The sequence below is a fragment of the Pongo pygmaeus genome, chromosome 1 (genome assembly GCF_028885625.2).
Source record: "Pongo pygmaeus isolate AG05252 chromosome 1, NHGRI_mPonPyg2-v2.0_pri, whole genome shotgun sequence".
NCBI lineage: Eukaryota > Metazoa > Chordata > Mammalia > Primates > Hominidae > Pongo > Pongo pygmaeus.
In genome coordinates, this window is record NC_072373.2 from 25,142,821 (window position 1) to 25,166,738 (window position 23,918).

General features: G+C 43.7%; 3 protein-coding genes and 1 long non-coding RNA gene across 4 annotated transcripts in view; 2 read left to right on the top strand and 2 right to left on the bottom strand.

Moving 5' to 3' along the window:
* Nucleotides 1-23,918, top strand: part of NVL (nuclear VCP like) — a 549,783-nt gene that overhangs the window by 301,498 nt on the left and 224,367 nt on the right. The window lies entirely within an intron of this gene.
* The window catches only part of LOC129034804 (uncharacterized), a 100,630-nt gene that overhangs the window by 62,527 nt on the left and 14,185 nt on the right, over nt 1-23,918 (bottom strand). The gene's annotated exons all lie outside the window — the stretch shown is intronic.
* On the top strand, nt 9,661-10,322 carry LOC129027777 (small ribosomal subunit protein eS8-like). The gene has a single exon (XM_054473986.2). It carries the CDS (start codon nt 9,678-9,680, stop codon nt 10,302-10,304), a length of 627 nt encoding a protein of 208 aa, XP_054329961.1. The 5' UTR covers nt 9,661-9,677; the 3' UTR covers nt 10,305-10,322.
* On the bottom strand, nt 11,605-23,066 carry LOC129028319 (uncharacterized). Its single transcript, XR_008499196.2, has 4 exons — nt 21,400-23,066; nt 20,632-20,735; nt 18,255-18,320; nt 11,605-13,106 (listed from the first exon to the last, which is right to left on the bottom strand). It is a non-coding gene; the product is annotated as an uncharacterized LOC129028319 (long non-coding RNA).

A 23,918-nucleotide genomic window follows, 5' to 3' on the forward strand; every position in this document is an offset into this window, starting at 1 on the left:
ACTCCAGCCTGGGCGACAGAGCGAGACTCCATCTCAAAAAAAAAAAAAAAAAGAGAATGAGATTCTGTCATTTGCAACAACATGAATGGAACTGGAGGTAGTTATGTTAAGGAAATAAGCTAGGCACCGAAAGACAAACTTTGCGTATTCTTACTTATTTGTAGGAGCTAAAAATTAAAACAACTGAACTCATGGAGATAGAGCGTAGAATGATGGTTACCAGAAGCTGGGAAGGGTAGTGGGGGAGTGGGGAGGAAGAGGGGATGGTTATTGGGTACAAAAAAATAGAATGAATGAATAAGAGCTAATATTTCTGCCAGGCACTGTGGTTCACGCCTGGAATCCCAGCACCTTGGGAGGCCAAGGCAGGCAGATCACTTGAGGTCAGGAGTTCTGGTCTTGAACTCCTGACCCTGTCTCTACTAAAAATATAAAAAATGAGCTGGACATGGTGGCGTGTGCCTGTAGTCCCAGCTATCCGGGAGGCTGAGGCAGGAGAATCACTCGAACCCGGCTTGCAGTGAGCTAAGATTGTGCCACTGCACTCCAGCCTGGGCAACAGAACGAGACTCCATCTAAAAAAAAAAAAAAAAAGACCTAGTATTTGCTAGCACAACGAGGTGACTATAGTAAAAAATAATTTAATTGTACACTTTTAAATAATTAAAAGAGTACAACTAGATTGTTTGTAACACAAACGATAAATTCTTGAGGTTATGGATATCTCATTTATCCTTATGTAATTATTACATATTGTATGTCTGTATCAAAATAGCTCATGTACACCATAAATATACAAACCTACTATGTACTCCCAAAAAAGAAACAATGCAAGTAAGAAGACAATGGAACAACATCTTTAAAGAACTGAAAGAGATGGCCAGGCATGGTGGCTTGTGCCTGTAATCCCAGCGCTTTGGGAGACCGAAGTGGGAGGATCACTTGAGCCCAAGAGTTCAAAACATAGGCAGATCCCATTTTTACAAATAAACAAAAAACAATAACAACTGAAAGAGGGCTGGGTGTGGTGGCTCACACCTGTAATCCCAACACTTTGAAAGGCCAAGGCAGAAGGGTCACTTGAGGCCAGGAGCTGAAGACCAGCCTGTGCCAGACAAGGAGACCCTTGTCTCTACAAAAACAGTTTTACAAAATTAGCTGGGTCTGGTGGCACACACCTGTAGCCCTAGGTACTTGAGAGGATGAGGCAGGAGAACCACTTGAGTCCAAGAAGGCTGCAGTGAGCTACGATCGTGCCACTGCACTCCATCCTGGGTGACAGAGTGAGACACTACCTCTTAAAAAAAAAAAAAAAAAAAAGGCCGGGCGCAGTGGCTCATGCCTGTAATCCCAACACTTTGGGAGGCCGAGGCAGGCGGATCACAAGGTCAGGAGATCGAAACTATCCTGGCTAGTAGAGATGAAACCCCATCTCTACTAAAAATACAAAAAATTAGCCGGGCATGGTGGCGGGTGCCTGTAATCCCAGCTACTCAGCAGGCTGAGGCAGGAAAATGGCATGAACCCGGGAAGTGGAGCTTGCAGTGAGCCGAGATCATGCCACTGAACGCCAGCCTGGGCGACAAAGCGAGACTCTGTCCCCCCCCCAAAAAAAAAAAAGAACTGAAAGAAAGAACTGCCAACTTTAAATTATACACCCAGTTTTTTAAAAACCATATTTCAAAAATGAAAATAAAGATGTTTTCAGATTTTTAAAAAATCTGGCAGAATTAATCACTACCAGACTTTAAAAAATATTAAACGTAGGCCTGAAAGTAGAAGGAAAATTATACCACATAGAAATATTGATCTAACCAGAGTGTCAGAAATGGTTACCACACAGGTAAAATATGTAAGATGTTTTTCTTATTATTTATGTCTCTTTAAGAGATAATTGAGTCCTCAAAAAAAATTAATAAATTAAATTCAGCAATATCAAAAAAGAATTAGCCAGGAACGATGGCACATGCCTGTGGTCCCAGCTACTTGGGAGGCTGAGGCAGAGGGATTGCTTGAGCCTGAAGTTTGAGATTACAATTAGCTATGATTTGCACCACTGCACTCCAGCCTGGGTGACAGAGCAAGACTCTGTTGCTATAAAATAACTAAATAATAAAAAATTCTTTAAAATTATACATCATAACCAAGTTGGACTTATTACAGGTATGCAAGGCCAGTTCAATATTTGAAAATCAATCAATACAACTCATCATATCAACAGGCTAAAGAAGAAAAATCAGACTGGGCAGAGTGGCTCACACCTGTAATCCCAGCAGTCTGGGAGGCCAAGGTGGAAGGATCATTTGAGTCCGGGAGTTCAAGACCAGCCTGAGCAATATAGCAAAACCCTGTCTCTACAAAAAAATTTAAAAATTAGCTGGGCATGGTGGCATGCACCTGAAGCTCCAGCTTCTCAAGAGGCTGAGGTGGGAGGATCACTTGAGCCCAGAAAGTAAAGGCTGCAGTGAGCCATGACTGCACCACTAAACTCCAGCCTGAGTGACAGAGCAAGACCCTGTCTAAAAAATAAAATAAAATAAAAAAGAAGAAAAGTCATATGACCGTATTAATTGATATAGAAAGAGCATTTTACAAAATCCAGTCCCCATTCACATGCACAAAAAAAAAAAAAGTTTCACAAACTAGGATTAGAGAGGAACTGACTCAACTTGATAGAGAGCATCTACCAAAAAACTACAGGTAACAGCATAATTAGTGGTGAAAGACTGAAAGACTGAATGCTTTCCCCCTAATATCAGGAACATGGCATCACCATTCTTTCTTTTTTTTTTTTTGAGACAGGGTCTCACTCTGTCACTCAGGCTGGAGTGCAGTGGTAGTGGCATGATCATAGTTCACTGCAGCCTTTAACTCCTAGCCTCAAGTGATGCTCCCACCTTCTCCTCCCACAGACGTACTCTCATCATTCTTATTCAACATGGTACTGAAAGTTCTAGCCTATGCAATAAAGCAAGAAAAACAATAAATGCAGACAGATTGGAAAGAAAGAAATAAAACTGTCCCTATTTGCAGATGACAATTATCTACACAGAAAATCCTAATGAATCTATTTTTAACTGCAATTTTAAAAATTAATAAGGAAGGTCACTGGACACAAAATCAACACACAAAAATCAACAAACATGTAGAAACCAAAGCTGAAAACACAATACCATTTACAATTGCTACAAAGCAAATGAAATACTTAGTTATAAATCTAAGAAAACATGTATAAGAGCTGTATGCTGAAAATTACAAAATGTTGATGAAAGAAATCACTGAAGACCTAAATAAATAGAGAGAAATACTGTGTATGACTTAGAAAACTCAACACTAAAAACATCAATTCTTCCCAAACTGATTTACATAATTCCTATCCAAATTCCAGCAAGGCTTTTTATAGATATAAATAACTTATTCTAAAATTTATATGGAAAGGTAAAGGACCTAAAATAGTTAAGACAATTTTGAAAAAGAAGAATATGATAAGAAGAATCATTCTACCCAATGTTAAGGCTTACTAAATAACTTCAGTAATCAAGACAGTAGGGTACTGGTGGAAGAATAAATATGTAGATCAATGAAATATAATAGAGGAAACAGAATAGAATCACAAAAGAATGTACAACTGAATTTTTTAAAGAAAAAAGGTACAAACATGATTTAATAGAGGAAGGACGGCCTTTTCAACAACTGGTGGAGAAAAAAAAAGTCTGTAGGCCAAGAAAAAAAAAAGAAGAACCTCATACCTTTTACAAAAATTAACTTAAAATGAATCATTGATTTAAACATACCATGTAAAACTATGAAACTTTTGGAAAAAAAAAAAAAAAACAGGAGGAAATCTTCAAAACCTACGGCTGGGAGACCAGTACTTCAACTTGATATCAAAACTACGATCCCAGCCAGGCGCAGTGGCTCACGCCTGTAATCCCAGCAATATGGGAGGCTGAGGTGAGTGGATCACCTGAGGTCAGGAGTTTAAGACCAGCCTGGCCAATATGGTGAAGCCCTGTCTCTACTAAAAATACAAAGATTAGCCGGGCGTGGTGGCACCTGCCTGTAATCCCAGTTACTCAGGAGGCTGAGGCAGGAGAATTGCTTGAACCCAGGAGGCAGAGGTTGCAGTGAGCTGAGATCGCACTATTGCACTCCAGCCTGGGCAACGAGAGCAAAACAAAACAAAAACAAACAAACAATCAAACAAACAAAAACTATGATCCAGGAAAACTTGATAAATTGGACCTCTTAAGAATTAGAAAATTTTGCTCTGTGAAAGATCCTGTTAAGAGAATGAAAAGGGCCAGGCACAGTGGCTCACACCTGTATTCACAGCACTTTGGGAGGCAGAGGTGGGCAGATGGCTTGAGTCTAGCAGTTCAAGATCAGCCTCGGCAACATTTCCAGCAGTTCAAGAAATGTCTCTACAAAAAATAGAAAAAATTAGCTGGGTATGGTGGCACACACCTGTAGTCCCAGCCACGTGAGAGGCTGGGGTGGGATGATCACTTGAGCCCAGGAGGTCAAGGCTGCAATGAGCCATGATCACACCACTGCACTCCAGCATGGGTAACAGAGTGAGAACCTGTCTCAAGAGAATGAAAAGATAAATTACAGACTGGGAGAAAATATTTGCAAGCCAAATATCCAACAAAGGATTTAGTATCTAGAATATAAAGAATTTCCAAAACTCAACAGTAGAAAAGCAAACAATATAATTAGCAAGTGTACTAAAAACATTTCACTGAGAAATAGATACAGGTAACAAGCTAATAAAAAGATATTCAACCTCGGTGATTAGGGCAATCTAAATTAAAACCACAATGCAGTATCACTACATGCCTATCAGAGTGATAAAATAAAAAATGTCAAATTCTGGCAAGGATATGGGAAAAACTGGATCACTCTTACATGGCTGGCAGGAATGTAGAATGGGATAGCTACTCTGGAAAATATTTTGGCATTTTCTTTCAAAACTAAAAGTGCACTTACCATACAACCCAGCAATTGCACCCTTGGGCATTTATCCCAGGCAAATGAAAACCTATATGCACTCTGCAATCTATACATGAATGTTGATAACAACTCTATTTGTAATAGCCAAGAACTAGACACCACCCAAATGTCCTTCAATGTATAAATGGTTGAAGAAACTGTAGTACATCCATACCACAGATACTACTCTGCAACATAAAGGAAAAAATTACTGATAGAATTAGGCCTTGGCTGGTTCTCAAGGGAATTATGCTGATTGATTTTTTTAAAAGCTACACACTGTATGACACTACATAAGTGATTACATTTATGTAATGTATTTGAATAACAATATTAAAAGATGGAGAACAGACGAGTGGCTGCTGGGGTTATTGACTGGGGAGAAAGAAGGTAGATGTGACTATAAAGGCTTCAGGGAGGCTTATGGTGATGAAATGGGTCTGTATCTTGATTGTGGTGGCAATTACACAAAGCTACACGTATGATAAAACTGCATAGAACTACATACACACACAAATGAGTGCATGTGTAACTGGTAAAGTCTGACTAAACCCTGTGGATTGTACCAATGCCAATTTCTGGGTTTTTGTGTTTTTTTGAGACAGGGTTTCATTCTCATCACCCAGGCTGGAGTGCAATGGCGAGATCTCAGCTCACTGCAACCTCTGCCTCCCAGGCTGAAGCGATTCTCCTGCCTCAGCCTCCCGAGTAGCTGAGATTACAGGCGCCCACCACCATGCCCGGCTAATTTTTATATTTTTAGTGGAGATGGGGTTTCACCATGTTGGCCAGGCTGGTCTCAAACTCCTGACATCAGGTGATCCGCCCGCCTCAGCCTCCCAAAGTGCTGTGGTTACAGGCGTGAGCCATGGCACCCGCCCAATTTCCTGGTTTTGATATGGTATGTAGTTATGCAAAATGTCAACATTGAAGGAGGAGGGGTGAAGGATGCACAGGACCTTTCTATACATTTATTTGCAACATCCTATTTATAATTATTTCAAAATAAAACCAGAAAACTGGCTGTTCAAGCAAAAATAATAATATAGACTGTGGTTTATAACAAATGTGTAAGTAAAACGTATGACAACAACAGCATAAAAGCTAGGAGGAGGGAAACAAAGGTAGACTCCTGTAAACTTATGTTATGTGTGAAGTGATACAATATAACTTGAAGGTAGACTGTGATGAGTTAAAGATAATTCTAACCAGCCAGGCATGGTGGGTCACACCTGTAATCCTAGCACTTTGGGAGGCCAAGGCGGGCAGATGACCTGAGGTTGGGAGTTCGAGACCAGCCTGACCAACATGGAGAAACCCCATCTCTACTAAAAATATAAAATCAGCCAGGTGTGGTGGCACATGCCTGTAATCCTAGCTACTTGGGAGGCTGAGGCAGGAGAATCTCTTGAATTCAGGAGGTGGAGGTTGCGGTGAGCCAAGATCGTGCCATTGCACTCAAGCCTGGGCAACAAGAGCTCAAAAAAAAAGATAATTCTAACCATCTTGGCTGTGTGCCTCGGCTTACGCCTCTAATCTCAGCACTTTAGGTGGCTAAAGTGGGAGGGCTGCTCAAGTCTAGGAGTTTCAGACCAGCCTGGGCAACATGGTGAGGCTGTTTCTACAAAAAATCAAAAAATTAACTGGGCCTAGTGGTACACACCTGTGGGCCCAGCTACACGGGAGGCTGAGGTGAGAGTATCACTTGAGCCCAAGAATTAATGACTGCAGTGAGCTGTGATCACACCACTGCACTTCAGCCTGGGCAATAGAGCAAGACCCTGTCTCTAAATAAAATAAAATAAAATAAAATCTTTAAAAAAAAGAAGAAGAAAGCTGGAAGACTTATGCTACCTGACTTCAAGATTTGTTTAAAAGCTACAGGAATCAAAACAGTGTGGTTTGCTATAAATAAGGAAAATAGATAAATGGAACAGAATATGGAAATCAGAAATAGATCCATACATAAATGGAGAACTAATTTTTTACTAAGGTGCCAAGGCAATCCAATGGAGAAAGGATAGTTTTTTCAAGAAATAGTTCTGGAACAATTGGATATCCACATGCAAAAAAGAAAGAAATGAACTTTGATCCGTAACTCACACCATACATAAAAATTAGCTTAAAGCCAGGCACGGAAAAGTATTACCTATTCAAAAATTAAACTAACTAGCTGGGTGCAGTAGCACATGCCTGGAGTCCCAGGTACCTGGGAGGCTGAGGCAGGAGGATCCCTTGAGCCTAGGAGTTTAAGAACAGCCTGGACAATATAGAGAGACCCCATCTCAAAAAAAAAATCGGTTCAAAATAGAGCATTGACCTAAATGAATAACCTAAGACTATAAAACTTCTAGAAGAAAACACTGGAGAAAAATTTTGTGGCCTTGGGGCAAAGATTGCTTAGACATGACACCAAAAGCATAACCCATAAAAAATAAATATAAAGTGAACTCCATCAAAATTTAAAGGTTAAGCTCTTCAAAAGATACTCCGAAAAGAATGAAGACAATCCAGGTCGGGCACGGTCGCTCACACCTGTAATCCCAGCACTTTGGGAGGCTGAGGCGGGTGGATCACAAGATCAGGAGTTCGAGACAAGCCTGGCCAATATGGTGAAACCCCGTCTCTACTAAAAACACAAAAATTAGCCAGGTGTGGTGGCACATGCCTGTAGTCCCAGCTACTCGGGAGGCTGAGGCAGGAGAATGGCTTGAACCCAGGAGGCAGAGGTTGCAGTAAACCAAGATCATGCCACTGCACTCCAGCCTGGGCGACAGAGCGAGACTCCCTCTCAAAAAAAAAAAAAAAAAAAAAGAATGAAGACAATTCATAAGCTGGGAGAAAAATCATCACAAAGCACATATCTGATAAAAGACTTGTATTCAGGCCGGGCACCGTGGCTCACACCTATAATCCCAGCACTTTGGGAGGCTGAGGCGGGTGGATCACCTGAGGTTGGGAGTTCGAGACCAGCCTAACCAACATGGAGAAACCTCGTTTCTATTAAAAAATACAAAATTAGCCAGGCATGGTGGCACATGCCTAACCCCAGCTACTCGGGAGGCTGAGGCAAAAGAATCACTTGAACCTGGGAGGTGGAGGTTGCCGTGAGCAGAGACCATGCCATTGCACTCCAGCCTGGGCAACAAGAGTGAAACTCCGTCTCAAAAAAAAAAAAAAAAAGACTTGTATTCATGCTAATAACTCTAAAAATCAATAACGAGAAAACAACACAATTTTTTAAATGGCCAAAGGATTTTTAACAAAACATTTTAACAAAAGACTGACCATCCCAAGAGTCAGCAAGGATATGAAGAAACCGGATTCTCATGCATCATTGGGAATGGAAAACGGTACAAGCACTTTGTAAAACATTTTGGTAGCTTCTTAAAAAGTTAAACAGGCCAGGCACGGTGCCTCACGCCTGTAATCCCAACACTTTGGGAGGCCGAGGCGGGTGGATCACGAGGTCAAGAGATTGAGACCATCCTGACCAACATGGTGAAACCCCATCTCTACTAAAAATACAAAAATTAGCTGGGTGTGGTGGCACACGCCTGTAGTCCCAGCTACTCGAGAGGCTGAGGCAGGAGAATTGCTTGAACCCAGGAGGTAGAGGTTGCAGTGAGCCGAGATTGCGCCACTGCACTCCAGCCTGGTGACAGGGCAAGACTGTGTCTCAAAAAAAAAAAAAAAAAGTTAAACATATTTTGGGAAACAAAGGCGGGAAAATCACTTGAGCCTAGGTGTTTTGAGACCAGCCCATGTCTACAATAAAAATACAAAAAATTAGCCAGGTGTGGTGGTGCGTGCCTGCAGTCCCAGCTACTTGGGAGGCTGAGGTGGGAGGATCACCTGAGTCTGGGAGGTCGAGGCTCCGGTGAGCCATGATCACACCACCACACTTCAGCCAGGTGACAGAATGAGGCCCTATCTCAAAGAAAAAAAAAAATTGGGTCCAGGCCCAGTGGTTCACACCTGTAATCCCAGCATTTTGGGAGGCCAAGGCGGGCGGATTGCTTGAGGCCAGGATTTCGAGACCAGCCTGGCCAACATGGCAAAAACCCATCTCTACTAAAAATACAAAAATTAGCCAGGCCTGGTGGTGGGCACCTGTAATCCCAGCTACTCAGGAGGCTGAGACAGGAGAGTCGCTTGAGCATGGGAGGCAGAGGTTGCGGTGACCCAAGATGGGGCCACTGCACTCCAACCTGGGTGACAGGGTGAGACTGTCTCAAAAAACAAAAAAAATTTAAACATAACAGGATTTTTAGGACAGTGAAACTACTCTGTACAACACTACGATGGTGGATACATGTCATCATTAAAGGTTTGTCCAAACCCATAGAACGTACAACACCATGTGAACCCTACATTAGGTAAGAATGAACCAACCCTACTGTAAACTATGGAATGAGTGATAGTGATGTCAATGTAGGTTCACTGATGGTAACAATTACACCAGCGATGCAGACGGTGATAATAGGGGAGGGTTTACATGGAGCAGGGCAGGGTGTATATGAGAACACCCTGTACTTTCAGCTCAATTTTGCGGTGAACCTACAACAGCTCTAAAAAGTAAAGTCTATTTTTTTAAAAAAAGGAAAGAAGTACTGATAAATGCTACAACATGGATGAACATTGAAAACACCATGCTAGCTCTTTCCAGCCAGTGCCGAGCGATGAGCATCTCTTGGGACAACTGGCACAAGCGCCGCAAAACCGGGGGCAAGAGAAAGCCCTACCACAAGAAGCAGAAGTATGAGTTGGGGCGCCCAGCTGCCAACACCAAGATTGGCCCCCGTCGCATCCACACAGTCCGTGTGCAGGGAGGTAACAAGAAATACTGTGCCCTGAGGTTGGAGGTGGGGAATTTCTCCTGGGGCTCAGAGTGTTGTACTCGTAAAACAAGGATCATCGATGTTGTCTACAATGCATCTAATAACGAGCTGGTTCGTACCAAGACCCTGGTGAAGAATTGCATCGTGCTCATCGACAGCACACCATACCGACAGTGGTACGAGTCCCACTATGCGCTGCCCCTGGGCCGCAAGAAGGGAGCCAAGCTGACTCCTGAGGAAGAAGAGATTTTAAACAAAAAACGATCTAAAAAATTTCAGAAGAAATATGATGAAAGGAAAAAGAATGCCATAATCAGCAGTCTCCTGGAGAAGCAGTTCCAGCAGGGCAAGCTTCTTGCGTGCATCACTTCAAGGCCGGGACAGTGTGGCCGAGCAGATGGCTATGTGCTAGAGGGCAAAGAGTTGGAGTTCTATCTTAGGAAAATCAAGGCCCGGAAAGGCAAATAAATCCTTGTTTTGTCTTCACCCATGTAATAAAGGTGTTTATTGTTTTGTTCCCCAAAAAAAAAACAAAAAAACAAAAAACACCATGCTAAGTGAAAGAAGCCAGCCACAAAAAACCACATATGGTATGACTCAATTTATATATGTCCAGAGTAAGTAAATATACAGAAAAAGAAAGTACATGATTAGTGGCCTACAACTGAGGCATAAGGAGGAGAGAATGGGAAACGACTGCTAATTGACATGGGTTTTCTTTTGGGGTGAAATATTCTAAACTTAGATTGTGGTGTTGCTCGCACAACTTTGTTAATCTACTAAAAACCAATGAATTGTGTACACTTTAAATGGGTGAATTTTGTAGTATGTTAAAATCTTAATAAAGATGTTTTAAAACTGTTTAAATCACTATGGTAACTGAAAAAAAGAAATCATTTATGTGAGGTATATGCATGTGAGGAAGAGATATATACTCAGAAGTAAATACATATGTCCATAGATTCAATAAATGCCTTTTAGTTATGATCTTTAATCAGAGGTAAGCAAAGGGAAGCAAGTGTGCCTTGTGTGCTGATACTATTCTACAGATTACTGGTGTGCTTATCTCCCCTTAAAGAAAGGGGAGTAAAAGTCATACTGGCTATAAACTCATATTGTTTAAAATGTATAATGAATCAAAAATAAATCTGTATTAAACATCCTTTGTTTAAAATACAAAATGGAGGCAGGGCACAGTGGCTCATGCCTGTAATCCAAGCACTTTGGGAGGCCAAGGTGGGTGGGTCACTTGAGGTCACGTGTTCGAGATCAGCTTGGCCAACATGGCAAAACCCCGTCTCTACTAAAAATACAAAAATTAGCTGGGTGTGGTGGCAGGCGCCTGTAGTCCCAGCTACTCGGGAAGCCAAGGCACAAGAATTTCTTGAACCCAGGAGGTGGAGGTTTCAGTGAGCTGAGATCGCCCCACTGCACTCCAGCCTGGGCGAGAGTGAGACTCCATCTCAAAAAAAAAAAAAAAAATTAAAATTAAATAAAATATACAATGAATTAAGGGTAAAGTCGTAATAAAAATAACTGGCTGGATGCAGTGGCTCTCACCTGTAATCCCGGCTACTCACAGCTACTCAGGAGGCTGAGGTGGGAGGAGTTTAAGGCCATAGTGAGCCACAGTCACGCAACTGCACTCCAGCCTGGGTGACCGAATGAGACCACATATCTAAAAATAAAAAACCCAAAAAACCTACCGCACGATCCAGCATTCTACTCCTGGATATATACCCAAGAATAACACAAAGGCACATACACAAATGTTCAGAGTAGCTTTATTTTAATAGCCAAATATTGGAAGTGATCCAAATGTCCATCAACAGGTGAATGGATTAAACAAACTGTACAGATGTGGTATATCCATACAATGGAATGTTATTCATCAATAAAAAGAAAAGAATTGACACACACAAGACACATGAATCTAAAAAATAATTATGCTGAGTGAAAGAAGACAGACAAAAGAGCACGTACTCTATGATTCCATTTATATAAAGCTTAAGAAAATGCAAACGAATCTGCAGGGACAGAAAGCAGTTCAGTGGCTGCCAGGGGGAGGGTTTTCTCAGGGGGAAGAGGCCTGAGAAAACTTTTGCGGGTGATGGATATGATCCCCCTGTTGATTGTGGTGACAGTTGCACAGATGTAAACATATGGCAAAACTTATCAAATTATCCACTTTAAATATAAGCAGTGTATTGTGTATCAATTATACCTCATTGTGGCTGTTTTAAAAAGATGACTCCAAGCTTAAGAAAGATGAACCAGGAGGGGTGGATCATGCCTGTAATCCTAGCACCCTGGGAGGCCGAGGTGGGTGGATCACTTGAGCAACCTGGTCTTAAACGCAAGCTCAGGAGTTCGAGAGCAGCCTGGGCAATATGACAAAACCCTGTCTCTACAAAAAGTACAAAAGTTAGCCAGGTGTGGTGGCATGGGGCTGTAGCTCCAGCAACTCCGGGGGCTGAGGCAGGAAGATCGCTTGAGCCCACGAAGTTGAGGCTGCAGTGAGCTGTGTACGTACCTCTGCACTCCGGCTGGGTGACCAAATGAGACCTGGTCAAAAAAAATAAAATAAAATAGGGGCTCCATGACTCTAAAAACCCCTCCCCGCCCAGGGTGTGCAGGGGAACTGAACCAGGAGGCTCAATCCTGTCCTTGCTTTTTTCTGAGCTCAGGCCCAGGGCTTTGCACAAGCTCAAATGTGCATTTTACAAAGGCAATCAGAGCGGCCTGTCTCTCCTCTCTGACACTTCTGGGCCCTCCACATCTCTACCCCCATATTTAAATGGAAGCTAAGAGACACTACTATATGCTTATGAAATCCCAGCTTCACTCCACCCCCACCCTGTGAAAGACTTCAAATTCAATAATTCTAAGGAGAAAGATAAGCACAAACAGATCTGTTTTATTCTGTGTACAGAGTTCTACCAGAAGAAATGCCTTGCCCAAGATACAAGTTGTTATGTCTTTCTTTACTGAGAGGTATTTGCCCCTTTGCCATAGTATAGATGAGAACAGGGAAATACTTGGATATCGCTGAGGGTCACGTTATCTGTTATAATGAGGTTTGGCTCCATGGAATAGAAAAGTTGTTTTCATACTGCAAGGATTTCTTTTCATCACTTTGTTAAAGACCCGGAGTAAACAGTCAGGAACTGCTTTGGCAGCTCTGTGAAGTCATCAGGGTTTCGGCCTTCTGTTTCCTCCAGCATGTGACATCCATCCTCAAGGTCACATGATGTCTGCTGAAGACTTGATCTAAGCAGTAGGAGGAAGGAAGAGGGGAAGGCAAAGAGAGGGGCCCTGGTTGTCCTAGAAGATAAAAGCCAGGCTACCAGAGAGGAAGTCAGGTGTTTGGCCATTTGGAGTCAAACAGATAATAGACACTGGAACCAATCCTGGGATGGCATTTAGGCACCCTGGAGGGTGTGCCTTAAGAGAGTTGATCACTGGAGCTGAACAGGGCCTCTGGGTACAAGGACCACATAACAGTATGGTGCTAAAACTTTCCCCTTTTCTTGAAAAGCTGCTGCAAAGCGCTCCCCTCCTAAGTTCTGGCCCCGTCTTTCCAGGACTGTATTAGAAGTGCAAGCAGGGCCTCTCCTGACCGTGGACCAAACAGGCACTGGGAGACCCCACTGACACTTCCCCTGAATACCTCGCATCTTCCTCTGAGCACTCAGCTACCCAGTGTGTCTGATACCCATGGTGAGTTGGGTACATGGGTGGATCCAAGCAAGACAAAAGTTTGCTGTTCCTGAACACACACTTGAAAAGTGGTAAGGTCTCAACAAATTCATAAAAGTGAGTTCAGTATGTTATCATTAGAGGAGTAGTAGGAAAGTGGTGGGAGGTCTGTTCAACAGTGGAAGGTTGGAATCAGACAGTAACAGCCGCAGAGAAGGTAGTCAAAGGGTGGTTGCTGTCATCAGACCAGGCTCTCCTGCCCACCAACTGCAGGCCACAATCCCAGCCCTTCTCTCTGATGTCAGGAGCTGGGGAGCATCTGCCTTGCCAAGCCTTGTGCGATCGGCTCCTGGCAGCCTCACACCTGGTAGGCTGAGGGACTGGGAGTGAGCCAGAGCCCCTCTGCTAAGCATAACTTCGGGAAGTGGTCAGCCTGCCCCTGAAGAATCAATACTGACAGAGCACTGCTGCCTTCACTGCTGACCACACAGGGACTACGGGACCTTTCTCGGCTTTGGCACCCTAGCCACACGATGCCCCAGAACCAGTTTCTACTCAGCTCTGGGCTCTCCCACCACTGTCAGTGAATGAGATCAGAGTGAATCCAGCCATACGTCACTCCTTAATACATTCAAAAGCACAGAGGAGGTCCCTGGATGCAAAACCAGAAGAGGGTAGGAGCTCTGGAAGGGAATATCCTGCCCAAGTGCAGTACTTCACTATAATTATTACAGCAATACACTATTTCTGTTTAAGATCATTTCAGAGGGCACTAACTGGCATAAAGTTAAATAAGCCTGCTTCCCCCCTACACCTAGCTGCACTCCCTAGGGACCACCATGTATAGCTTCTGGTATACCTTTCAGAAATTTTCTATCCTAGTGTATTCTGTTAAATGCATGTGCAAGAATTTTACTTATAGATCATTCAACTAACAATAATCACTAATTTATAAAATGCATATTATTGACACTGACATTGGAGGTGGAAAAACAACTAAAAATGATAAAAGTGAATGTTTAATTCTTCCAGAGTGCAGTTTTTGAAATGACCACCAGGTGTCAGAGTTATCAACAGTAATCCCCAAATTACGACTGGAACGTTACAAGAACAGAAAAGTGCCTGGCTGGAAGTGAGACCGCGAGATTCCTCCCTTAACAGGATTCCTTGGCCCTTTGGCCCAATATTTCGTCTACTTAGGGTTGCAGGGAGGGAGGAAGGGAAGCTACAGACAAAAAAAAAAAAAAAAATCCCCAGATCACAGATTCCCATTCAGTTGGGTACCCTTTGATCTTTAGAGAAGCTCTGTGAAAGCACTGTTAAATTTTACATGGGAAATGTAAAGGCTAGGCAGAGTCAGTCCTCCTACAGCTGCAAGGCTACTTTTGGAAGCCAGAGCTATCTCCTTTCTTCAGTAGGGGCAGAGAACAGAAGAGGACACAGACACACTCACACACACACACACACACACACACACACACACACACACACGAGAGGAGGGCTCAGCTATGGCCATCTTTGTTTTAAAAGGGAAAATCCAATTCTGTTTGTAGGAGCACCTCCTAGTTTACCACCACCATCTCTTACTCACTTCCCATTGACTCCTCACATGCACTTCCTCTACCAGGCCTGACCTGCCTGCTGTCCTGAGCTGCTGACCTAGAAACATTCGACCTCCATGCTTGAGAGCAGGGCGTGGACCGTCTCCCCTTACCACAACCAGTCTGTCGTCCACGGGCGGTTACGCCACCCTTCCTCCAGGGCAGAGGCCTGAGCGGGGTGGCCTTGCTGCTCCCACTCCCTGGCACCACATGCCCTGCTCTTGTAGAGCCAACATACCATGGAGGGCTCCAGGCGACTCCCACACAAGCCTCTTCCTGTATCTTCTTGGATCACAGATATCTGCACTGGCAGACCAGGAGAGTGAAGCAGTTATGACAAGGCCTTGTGCAAGGAGGGCACGAGAATGGCACAAGTGGCTGCAGAGTGAGCTAATGTCTTCCCTGGGAGGGCACAGCTGAAGAGTGTCAAAAAGACAGGGGAATCTTTGGCCGGGCACAGTGGCTCATGCCTGTAATCCCAGCACTTTCGGAGGCCGAGGTGAGAGGATCTCATGAGGCCAGGGGTTTGAGACCAGCCTGAGCAACACGGTGCAATCCTATCTCTACAAAAAAATATAAAAATTAGCTGGGCACAGGCGGTGGCTCACGCCTGTAATCCCAGCACTTTGGGAAGCCGAGGCGGGCGGATCACGAGGTCAGGAGATCAAGACCATCCTGGCTAACACGGTGAAACCCCATCTCTACTAAAAATACAAAAAAAATTAGCCGGGGGTGGTAGCGGGCACCTGTAGTCCCAACTATTCGGGAGGCTGAGGCAGGAGAATTGCTTGAACCCAGGAGGCAGAGCTTGCAGTCAGCCGAGATCGCGCCATTGCACTCCAGCCTGGGTGACAGAGCGAGACTCCATAGCGAAAAAAAAAAAAAAAATTAGCTCGGCATGGTGGCACGCACTTATAGTCCCAACTGCTTGGGAAGCTGAGGTGGGAGGATGGCTTGAGCCCGGGAGGTCCAGGCTACTGTGAGCCATGACTGCACCACCGCACTCCAGCCCAGGCAACAAAGTGAGACCCTGTCTCCAAAAAAACACTTAAAGAAAGAAAAGGGGAATCTTTACATGTCCCATTGGCACTTGTCTAGACTGCTCCCTGGACCACATCTCATGTCTGAGCTATGGGGCTAGGGAAGGGATCAGACAGGATTCAGACCCCCTACACACTGGAGCTTTTTGTGGATGGAACGTTGTTATGCAGAACAATGCAGAGCTTGTGAAAAGCAGCAGGAGGTGGTGTGAGGAGAGGGGAGCGGGGAAGAAAAGAGTGCCCTCTTCATGGACCATGTTATGCATGTTTCAATCCTACTTGAGATGTGACTTCCATGATTTCTGACAGATTAAGGTGACCTTTTTATGTGAGTTGAGTAACCACATCTGCTAAACTGGCACATCCTGTATTGACCACATGAAGCAACAGTAATTACTTTAGTCACTATATACTTTAAATGCTATATATAGAGAATTTAAAATGATAACACCTGTGGTGCCACACATATAATGTCAGTTATTATTAAAACACTGGTAGTATTCATATTAAATATGACAATACACTATGTTTGATGTTTCAAACATAAGGTTCAAGCCAAATGCTTCATATAAAAATATAAAGGGGTAAAACAATGTTTATATCTGGACCTCCATTCATTTACCATGACTGATACAGTAACTGTCGCTTTAATGTGGCCGACACAGGTATGGCAACTGAGATTTTCCTCCATTATCTTATAACATATAACGGGTACAGAACAGAAAGAATCTCTCATAATGCTATTCCTATTATATCCCCTTCCTGAGTAGGGTCAGACTAAGCCATGGGCAGGGACCACCCCGCATCACCCTCATCTACACTGGGTGTGTCTACCTCAAGGAAGGGTTAATAATGGGCCTCCCCTCTGGGCACTGAACTCACTGCTTGGTGACATTTGGATAATCCTGGGTCTACTAGATTCCTGATAAGTCAAAGAACATTCCAAACCTCTCCAAAGTCTTCCTATCAGTCACAAGTTCTACTTCATTAGGCCGTTCGGATGGTAAGGGTTTCACAAGGCCAAGACAGACTTCACTGGTCTATGTGTATCTTGAGGAGGGGTGGTGAGGGGAGGAGGAGGGTGGATTCAGGCCCCCACCTCACTCATTCAAATACAGATGGTCCCTGACCTATGATGGTTCAGCTTACAATTTTTCAACTTTATGATGGTGTGAAAGCAATACATATTCAGTAGAAACCATACTTTGAGTACCCATACAACCATTCTGTTTTTTACTTTCTGTACAGTATTCAATTACATAATATTCGACATTATTGTATAATAGGCTTTGTGTTAGATGATTTTGCCCAACTGTAGGCTACTGTAGTGTTCTGAGCACGTTTAAGGTAGGCTAGGCTAAGCTATGAAGTTCTGTAGGTTAGGTGGATTAGATGCATTTTCGACTTACAATATTTTCTACTTACAATGGGTTTATTGAGATACAACCCCACTGAAAGTCAAGGAGCATCTCTGTACCTGCTTGCCACCACCCCCTCCAGGTTATTCATGCTTTAAGTAGGTGAGTCAGAGGAGGTGGGTGGTTATATTTGGTTTTGCCATGTGTATGGTATCCTAATGACAGTGACTCCTCCCTCTAGTTAATCCTTCCACAAGCGACTCCACCTCCAAGCCCTGCACTCAGCCAGGTAAAATGCCTGACTGAAAATCCCCGGTCTCTTCACCAGTACCAGAGGCCGAATCTCTTCTAGAAAGCAAGGAAGGAAATCATTGATGTGAACACAGAAGCAGAAGACTTTCTGAGCCAGTCACGAGCTTGGGTGCAGAGTGAGGCCAAGCTCAGACAGGTCACTGACCATAATTATCCCTCCCATAAGGGCAGCCTTCCTCACCTGCAGCCACGCAGCTTCTGAGGCAGTGACAAATAGCTGGGCCTGCCCAAACTACAGAGGAAACATTCCCCACCAGGTCTCTCAGTCCAAGCTTCAGGGACGGGACCAGAAATGTAAACAGACTACACCAATAGAAACAAGAGAGAACTGGTTCTCCTGCTCTCTGGATGGTTTATGACATTTCAATTATGTTCAACACAATATAGTTGAATTATTTTTAACCTTACCGAGCCTCCTAGCTTTGCAAAAGAAATATTAGTTGATAGAGTGGAAGAACAGCTAGAAGCAGAGATCTGAAAAAAAAACAAAAACTTACTAGTAGAAATGAGCCTATAAATGATACTACTCAATATATTGGGTAGATAAAGCATAGCACCTTTTACTCAAGGAACCATGAGTGAGGGACATTTTGGGTGTTGCTTATTTGTAATTTACTTCTTAGAATAATATACTGCGTTTTCTTCAAGCAGTTTTGCTGTTATTTCAGCAAACGGAAGAGAGGAAACCTCAGTTCTAATTTCCCCAGTAGCTGTGCTGCCATGATTACCATCCTACTAGAATAGTTCGAGATAATTCTGCCTAAAGTTAAGACAGAGATTCTTAATGCGCAATCTTTTGGACAATATGACTCAGTGTCTAAACAAACTGATCTCGGGTTTTAATAGTTCTGTTGAGGGGAGGGAGGATAAAGAAGGGTCCCATTTCTTCTCTTTGTTTCACTTTTCTTCTCCCCTCAATACGATGAAAATCTTTCAAAACTTGTCAAAGGTAGCAGGGCACCTGTAGTCCCAGCCATGAAGGGGGCTGAGGCAGAAGGATGGCTTGAGCCCACAATTTTGAGGCTGTAGTACACTTTGATCATGCCTATGAATAGCCTGCACTCTGCACTCCAGTCTGGGCAATATAACAAGAACCCATCTCTAAAAATTTAAAAAAAAAAAATCCCACCTTGTCAAAGGCATACAACAACCTCACAGTGAAATATCCAAAGTTCTTCTGATTATGGTGTTAGAACTTAGCATAAGAGTTGCAACCTCCAGTGACTATAGGTGCCAAATAGATTTGTTTCATAGTATCATGAGGCCAGGTAGAGTGGCTCACGTCTGTAACCCCAACACTTTGGGAGGCCAAAGTGGGAGGATCACTTGAGCCTAGGAGTTCAAGACCAGCCTGGGCAACATTGTGAGAAACTGTTTCTACAAAAAAAAAAAAAGAAAGAAAGAAAAAATGGCCAGGCATGGTGACTCATGTCTGTGGACCCAGCTACTCAGGAGGGCTAAGGTGGAAGGACTGGAAGATGGGTTGAGCCCAGGAAGTCGAGGCTGCAGTGAGCCATGATCACACCACTGCATTCCAGCCTAGATGACAGAGAGAGACTGTCTCTCTAAAATAAAAATATATATACACACAATATATATATTATATGTGTATATAATATAAATAATTTTTCTTTTGAGACGGAGTCTCATTCTGTTGCCCAGGCTGGAGTGCAATGGCGTGATCTCAGCTCACTGCAACCTCCGCCTACTGGGTTCAAGTGATTCTCCTGCCTCAGCCTTCCCGAGTAGCTGGGATTACAGGCATGCGCCACCAAAACCAGCTAATTTTGTATTTTTAGTAGAGACGGGGTTTCTCCATATTGGTCAGGCTGGTCTTGAATTCCCGACCTCAGATCATCAGCTCGCCTCAGCCTCCCAAAGTGCTGGGATTACAGGCACGAGCCACAGCATCCGGCCATAATCTTAAACTGTATTCTTTTGGCCCTGAAACACTTTACTTTTTTTTTTTTTCTTTTTGAGACAGAGTTTCGCTCTGTCACCCAGGCTGGAGTGCAGTGGCGCGATCTTGGCTCACTGCAAGCTCTGCCTCCCGGGTTCATGCCATTCTCCTGCCTCAGCCTCCCGAGTAGCCGGGACTACAGGCGCCTGTCACCACACCTGGCTAATGTCTTTGTATTTTTAGTAGAGACGGGGTTTCACCGTGTTAGCCAGGATGGTCTCAATCTCCTGACCTTGTGATCCACCCACCTCGGCCTCCCAAAGTGCTGGGATGACAGGTGTGAGCCACCGTGCCCGGCCAACACTTTACTTTTTAAAATATCCATTTCTTCTTGAAATACAGCCCACTTTGCTGGGCACAGTGGCTCACGCCTATAATCCCAGCACTTTGTAAGGCCAAAGTGGGTGGGTCACTTGAGGTCAGGAGTTTGAGACCAGCCTGCCCAACATGGTGAAACCCTGTCCCTACTAAAAATACAAAAATTAGCCGGGCATGGTGGTGCACGCCTATAATCCCAGCTACTTGGGAGGCTGAGGCAGGAGAATCGCTTGAACTCGGGAGGTGGAGGTTGCAGTGAACCGAGATCGCGCCACCGCACAGCAGCCTAGGCAACAGAGTGAGGCTCCATCTTAAAAAAACAAAAAAAAGACACTGGTAAAGGAAATAGTTCACTTTTGTCTTAATTCTACTATTAGAAAAATAATAGTACAACATGGAGGGATTTCAAAAGTAAAAATAAATACAAGGGGCAGCTGACAGTCAACCTCAATATCTGGGAGGCAATAGGGAAGCGTGGCGACTCTGGTAATTTGAAAAGCACATAACCTGTATAGAAGCAGAAGCCACTGTGAACGCCAACCATCTGTTTTTCAGAAGTGTGGATCCAAGTCTTTGAAGAGAAACCAGAAGTCCAGATTCCTATGTGTAATCTGTCAATTTTTAAATATGGACTATTAGCTTAAAATAAGAAGTCATCAGGTCACCACTTTGCTACCCCCCTTTACTAACCAGAAGCAATCTGACTGGGGATAGAACTGTTCTGGAAGTCAGGGAGCCAAGACTGTTAAAGCCAGCTGACACCACCTATTTTCTTCCCCTGGGCCAAAGACCTAATCATTCTGGGCCTCAGTTGCCTTGTCTGAAAAGTTCAGAGGTCCAAAATTCCTTTCAATCCTAAAATATGGCATATGGGTGAGTAAGTTTTCTAGATAGTCAATACTCACAAGAATAACCAAGAACATATTTAAATAAAAAACAAAACTAGATCATTGTGCCATAGCAGGCTCTATTACATTGTCTAGACATGGCCTTGGTGTGACCAAGCTATTCAGTTAACATAACCACAAGAATGGGAACACTTTTATCAGAACAGATCTAGTTTCCAATAACTACCCACCCACTGGGGAGAGAAAAAAAGTATGGATCTCTAGTACATCATGACTCTGGCAGGAGCACCCCTCTATGAAACAGAACTCTTGGGTCTTTTGAACCCAAACCCAGCGTTTCAAGGGAATAATTCTGAGTCAGAACAAAGCTGACCAAGAGGCTGCCCCGAGCCACAGCTCTTGCTTGGCAAGTTCATGCTCAGCCTACCTGCGATGAGCTTTGTAGTTGCCACACCATGGTCTCCTGCAGGAGCCAACTGCACTAGGCACAGCTCTTGTTACATAACCCTCGGCCATGCCCCATGACTGTGCACGAGGACATGGCTTTGCCCTGCACAAAGGCACACAGGATTTTAGACATGGCATCTTGTTTTTCAGGGAGCACAGAAAGGAAATAGAAAACATGAGGCTGGAAAATAATAAGGAATAGATAAATTAAGGGCCTTTCCCGCTGTAAAGGTTAAAAGCATATTTCAGAACAAAGAAAAGTGTTCACATTCTTGTGGTTATATTAACTGTGTGCCTTAGGCAAAGTGAAGGCCCAAAGAATAATGGAAACCCACATGAACTATAACTGGTGGCTCTTCACATGGGCCATCTTGACACAGATCGCATGGCTCCAAGTGAAATGTGGAGGGGGTGTCTGCTCCCTACATTCCTATGTACCTTTGTGCATCAGTTGTGAACAACAGAACCTTTTTTATTTTGCTATTAGCAGCTATCAATAAGTATCCAGTACATCTTAAAGAATAATTTACCTTTGGCTCCACAACCAGCTATGATCTCTCTTCAGTTCTATCTCCCTTAGAGGCATTTTCTTCATTGTGTCCTTTTAATGCCCTGGCTTTAGCTAACCAGGGTGTTTATTCTAAAAGTCAGTTCGTTCTCACCCTAAGTCCTTTGTATTATCTGTTCCCTCTGCCTGGAATGCTCTTTACCCTGATCTTCACGAGAGTAGTTCATTCAGATCTCAGCCTCAAGGGTGCCCCTGAGAGAGGCCCTCCCTGGCCATTCAGTAGACAGGGTCTTCCCACGCACTATGTCATGTGATCCTTCTTTAATTCTCTGCCTAGCACATCATACCATCATACTGTCACACCACCTGATACATTTCCTGTTTCTGTCTTTTTGATGCATTTCCTGTTTATTTATTTCTTTTTGCTGGTCTTCCCTAGAAGACACAATATAAGACTAGAATATAAGTTTGTGTAAGCTTATAAGAATATAAGCTCCATGGAAATAAAGATTTTGTGTCTTGTTCACTGCATATTTCTAGCACCTAGAAGTGTCTTGCATATAGCAAGTGCTCAAAAAATATTTGTTGAGGGAGTCTCTGAACCTATTCTGGCTCAGGGGGCTTCCCAATAATATATACGTGTGTGTGTATGTGTGTATAATGTGTGTATGTGTGTATATACGTGTGTGTGTGTGTGTGTGTGTGTGTTGAAAGAATGAATGGACGGTTTGGATGAATGGAAGAATCCATTCAGCAAATATCCACAACTGAAAGCAGGCCACAGGTTCCAGAAGCCCCAAGAGGTCTGGTGTGACTGAAGCCACAGGTGAGGGACTTGAGGGAGACTGGCCCTCCAAAGAGAGGCATGAGCCAGTTCTTAAGAAGCCATGCAGGCCAGTACCTGGACATTAGATTTTATCATGCAAGCAGTGAGGGCCACTGAAATCATTTTACACAGTTTTAAGTAGGGAAGTGACATAATGGTTTCATGCTTTATAAAGAAAATTTTGTAGCCGGGGGTGGTGCTGTGTGCCTGTAGTCCCAGCTCAGGAGGCTGAGGTGGGAGGATCACTTGAGCCTGGGAATTCAAGCCAGCAGTGAGCTATGATTGCCCCACCGCACTCCAGCCTGGGTGACACGGCAAGACCCCCTCTCAGAAAAAAATAATAATAATAATTTTGGTAGCAGTGACGGCAATAAATTAGAGAAAGGAACAAAACATTTAGGAGGCTACTGTCTAATCCAGGTAGAATAAAAAAATGTAAACCCAAACTATTAGTGGCAATGGAGATGAAAGAGAGGAGACAGATTAAAAGCTATGAAAAGGGTAGGATCAATAGAGCTTAGTGACACAAGAGATGCGGGAGGTGAAAGAATGGATGGGGTTAAAGAGAATCCCAGTTTCTGGCCGGGCGCGGTGGCTCACACCTGTAATCCCAGCACTTTGGGAGGCCGAGGCAGGCGGATCACGAGGTCAAGAGATCGAGACCATCCTGGCCAATATGGTGAAACCCCATCTCTACTAAAAATACAAAAAATTAGCCAGTCGTGGTGGCAAGCGCCTGTAATCCCAGCTACTCGGGAGGCTGAGGCAGGAGAATCGCTTGAACCTGAGAGGCGGAGGTTGCAGTGAGCCAAGATCATGCCATTGCACTCCAGCCTGGGCAAAAAGAACGAAACTCCATCTCAAAAAAAAAAAAAAAAAGAATCCCAGCTTCTGATTCGTGTCAGTGGGAGAAATTGTGACATTCTTGATGGAAATGAATAGCTCTCAGGCAGGCACGAGGCCTCTGGAGCTCTAAATTCACTCTGCCTGTGAGGTGACTGAATCTGAGTCGGCTTGCTTGCATGAGCTCATGGATACTTGCCCAAGTGGCTATCTATGGTCCTAGCATAAATATGAGTTTATCTGCTGAATGAGTAAATGCGTACAGAAGTCCCTCTGGTGTGGGTACATCAAATGTGCAGTGCTGGTGATTTATCTGTTCGTA

Excerpts from the sequence above, each read along its gene's own strand:
- LOC129027777 (XM_054473986.2), top strand. The coding sequence starts at position 9,678 with ATGAGCATCTCTTGGGACAACTGGCACAAGCGCCGCAAAACCGGGGGC.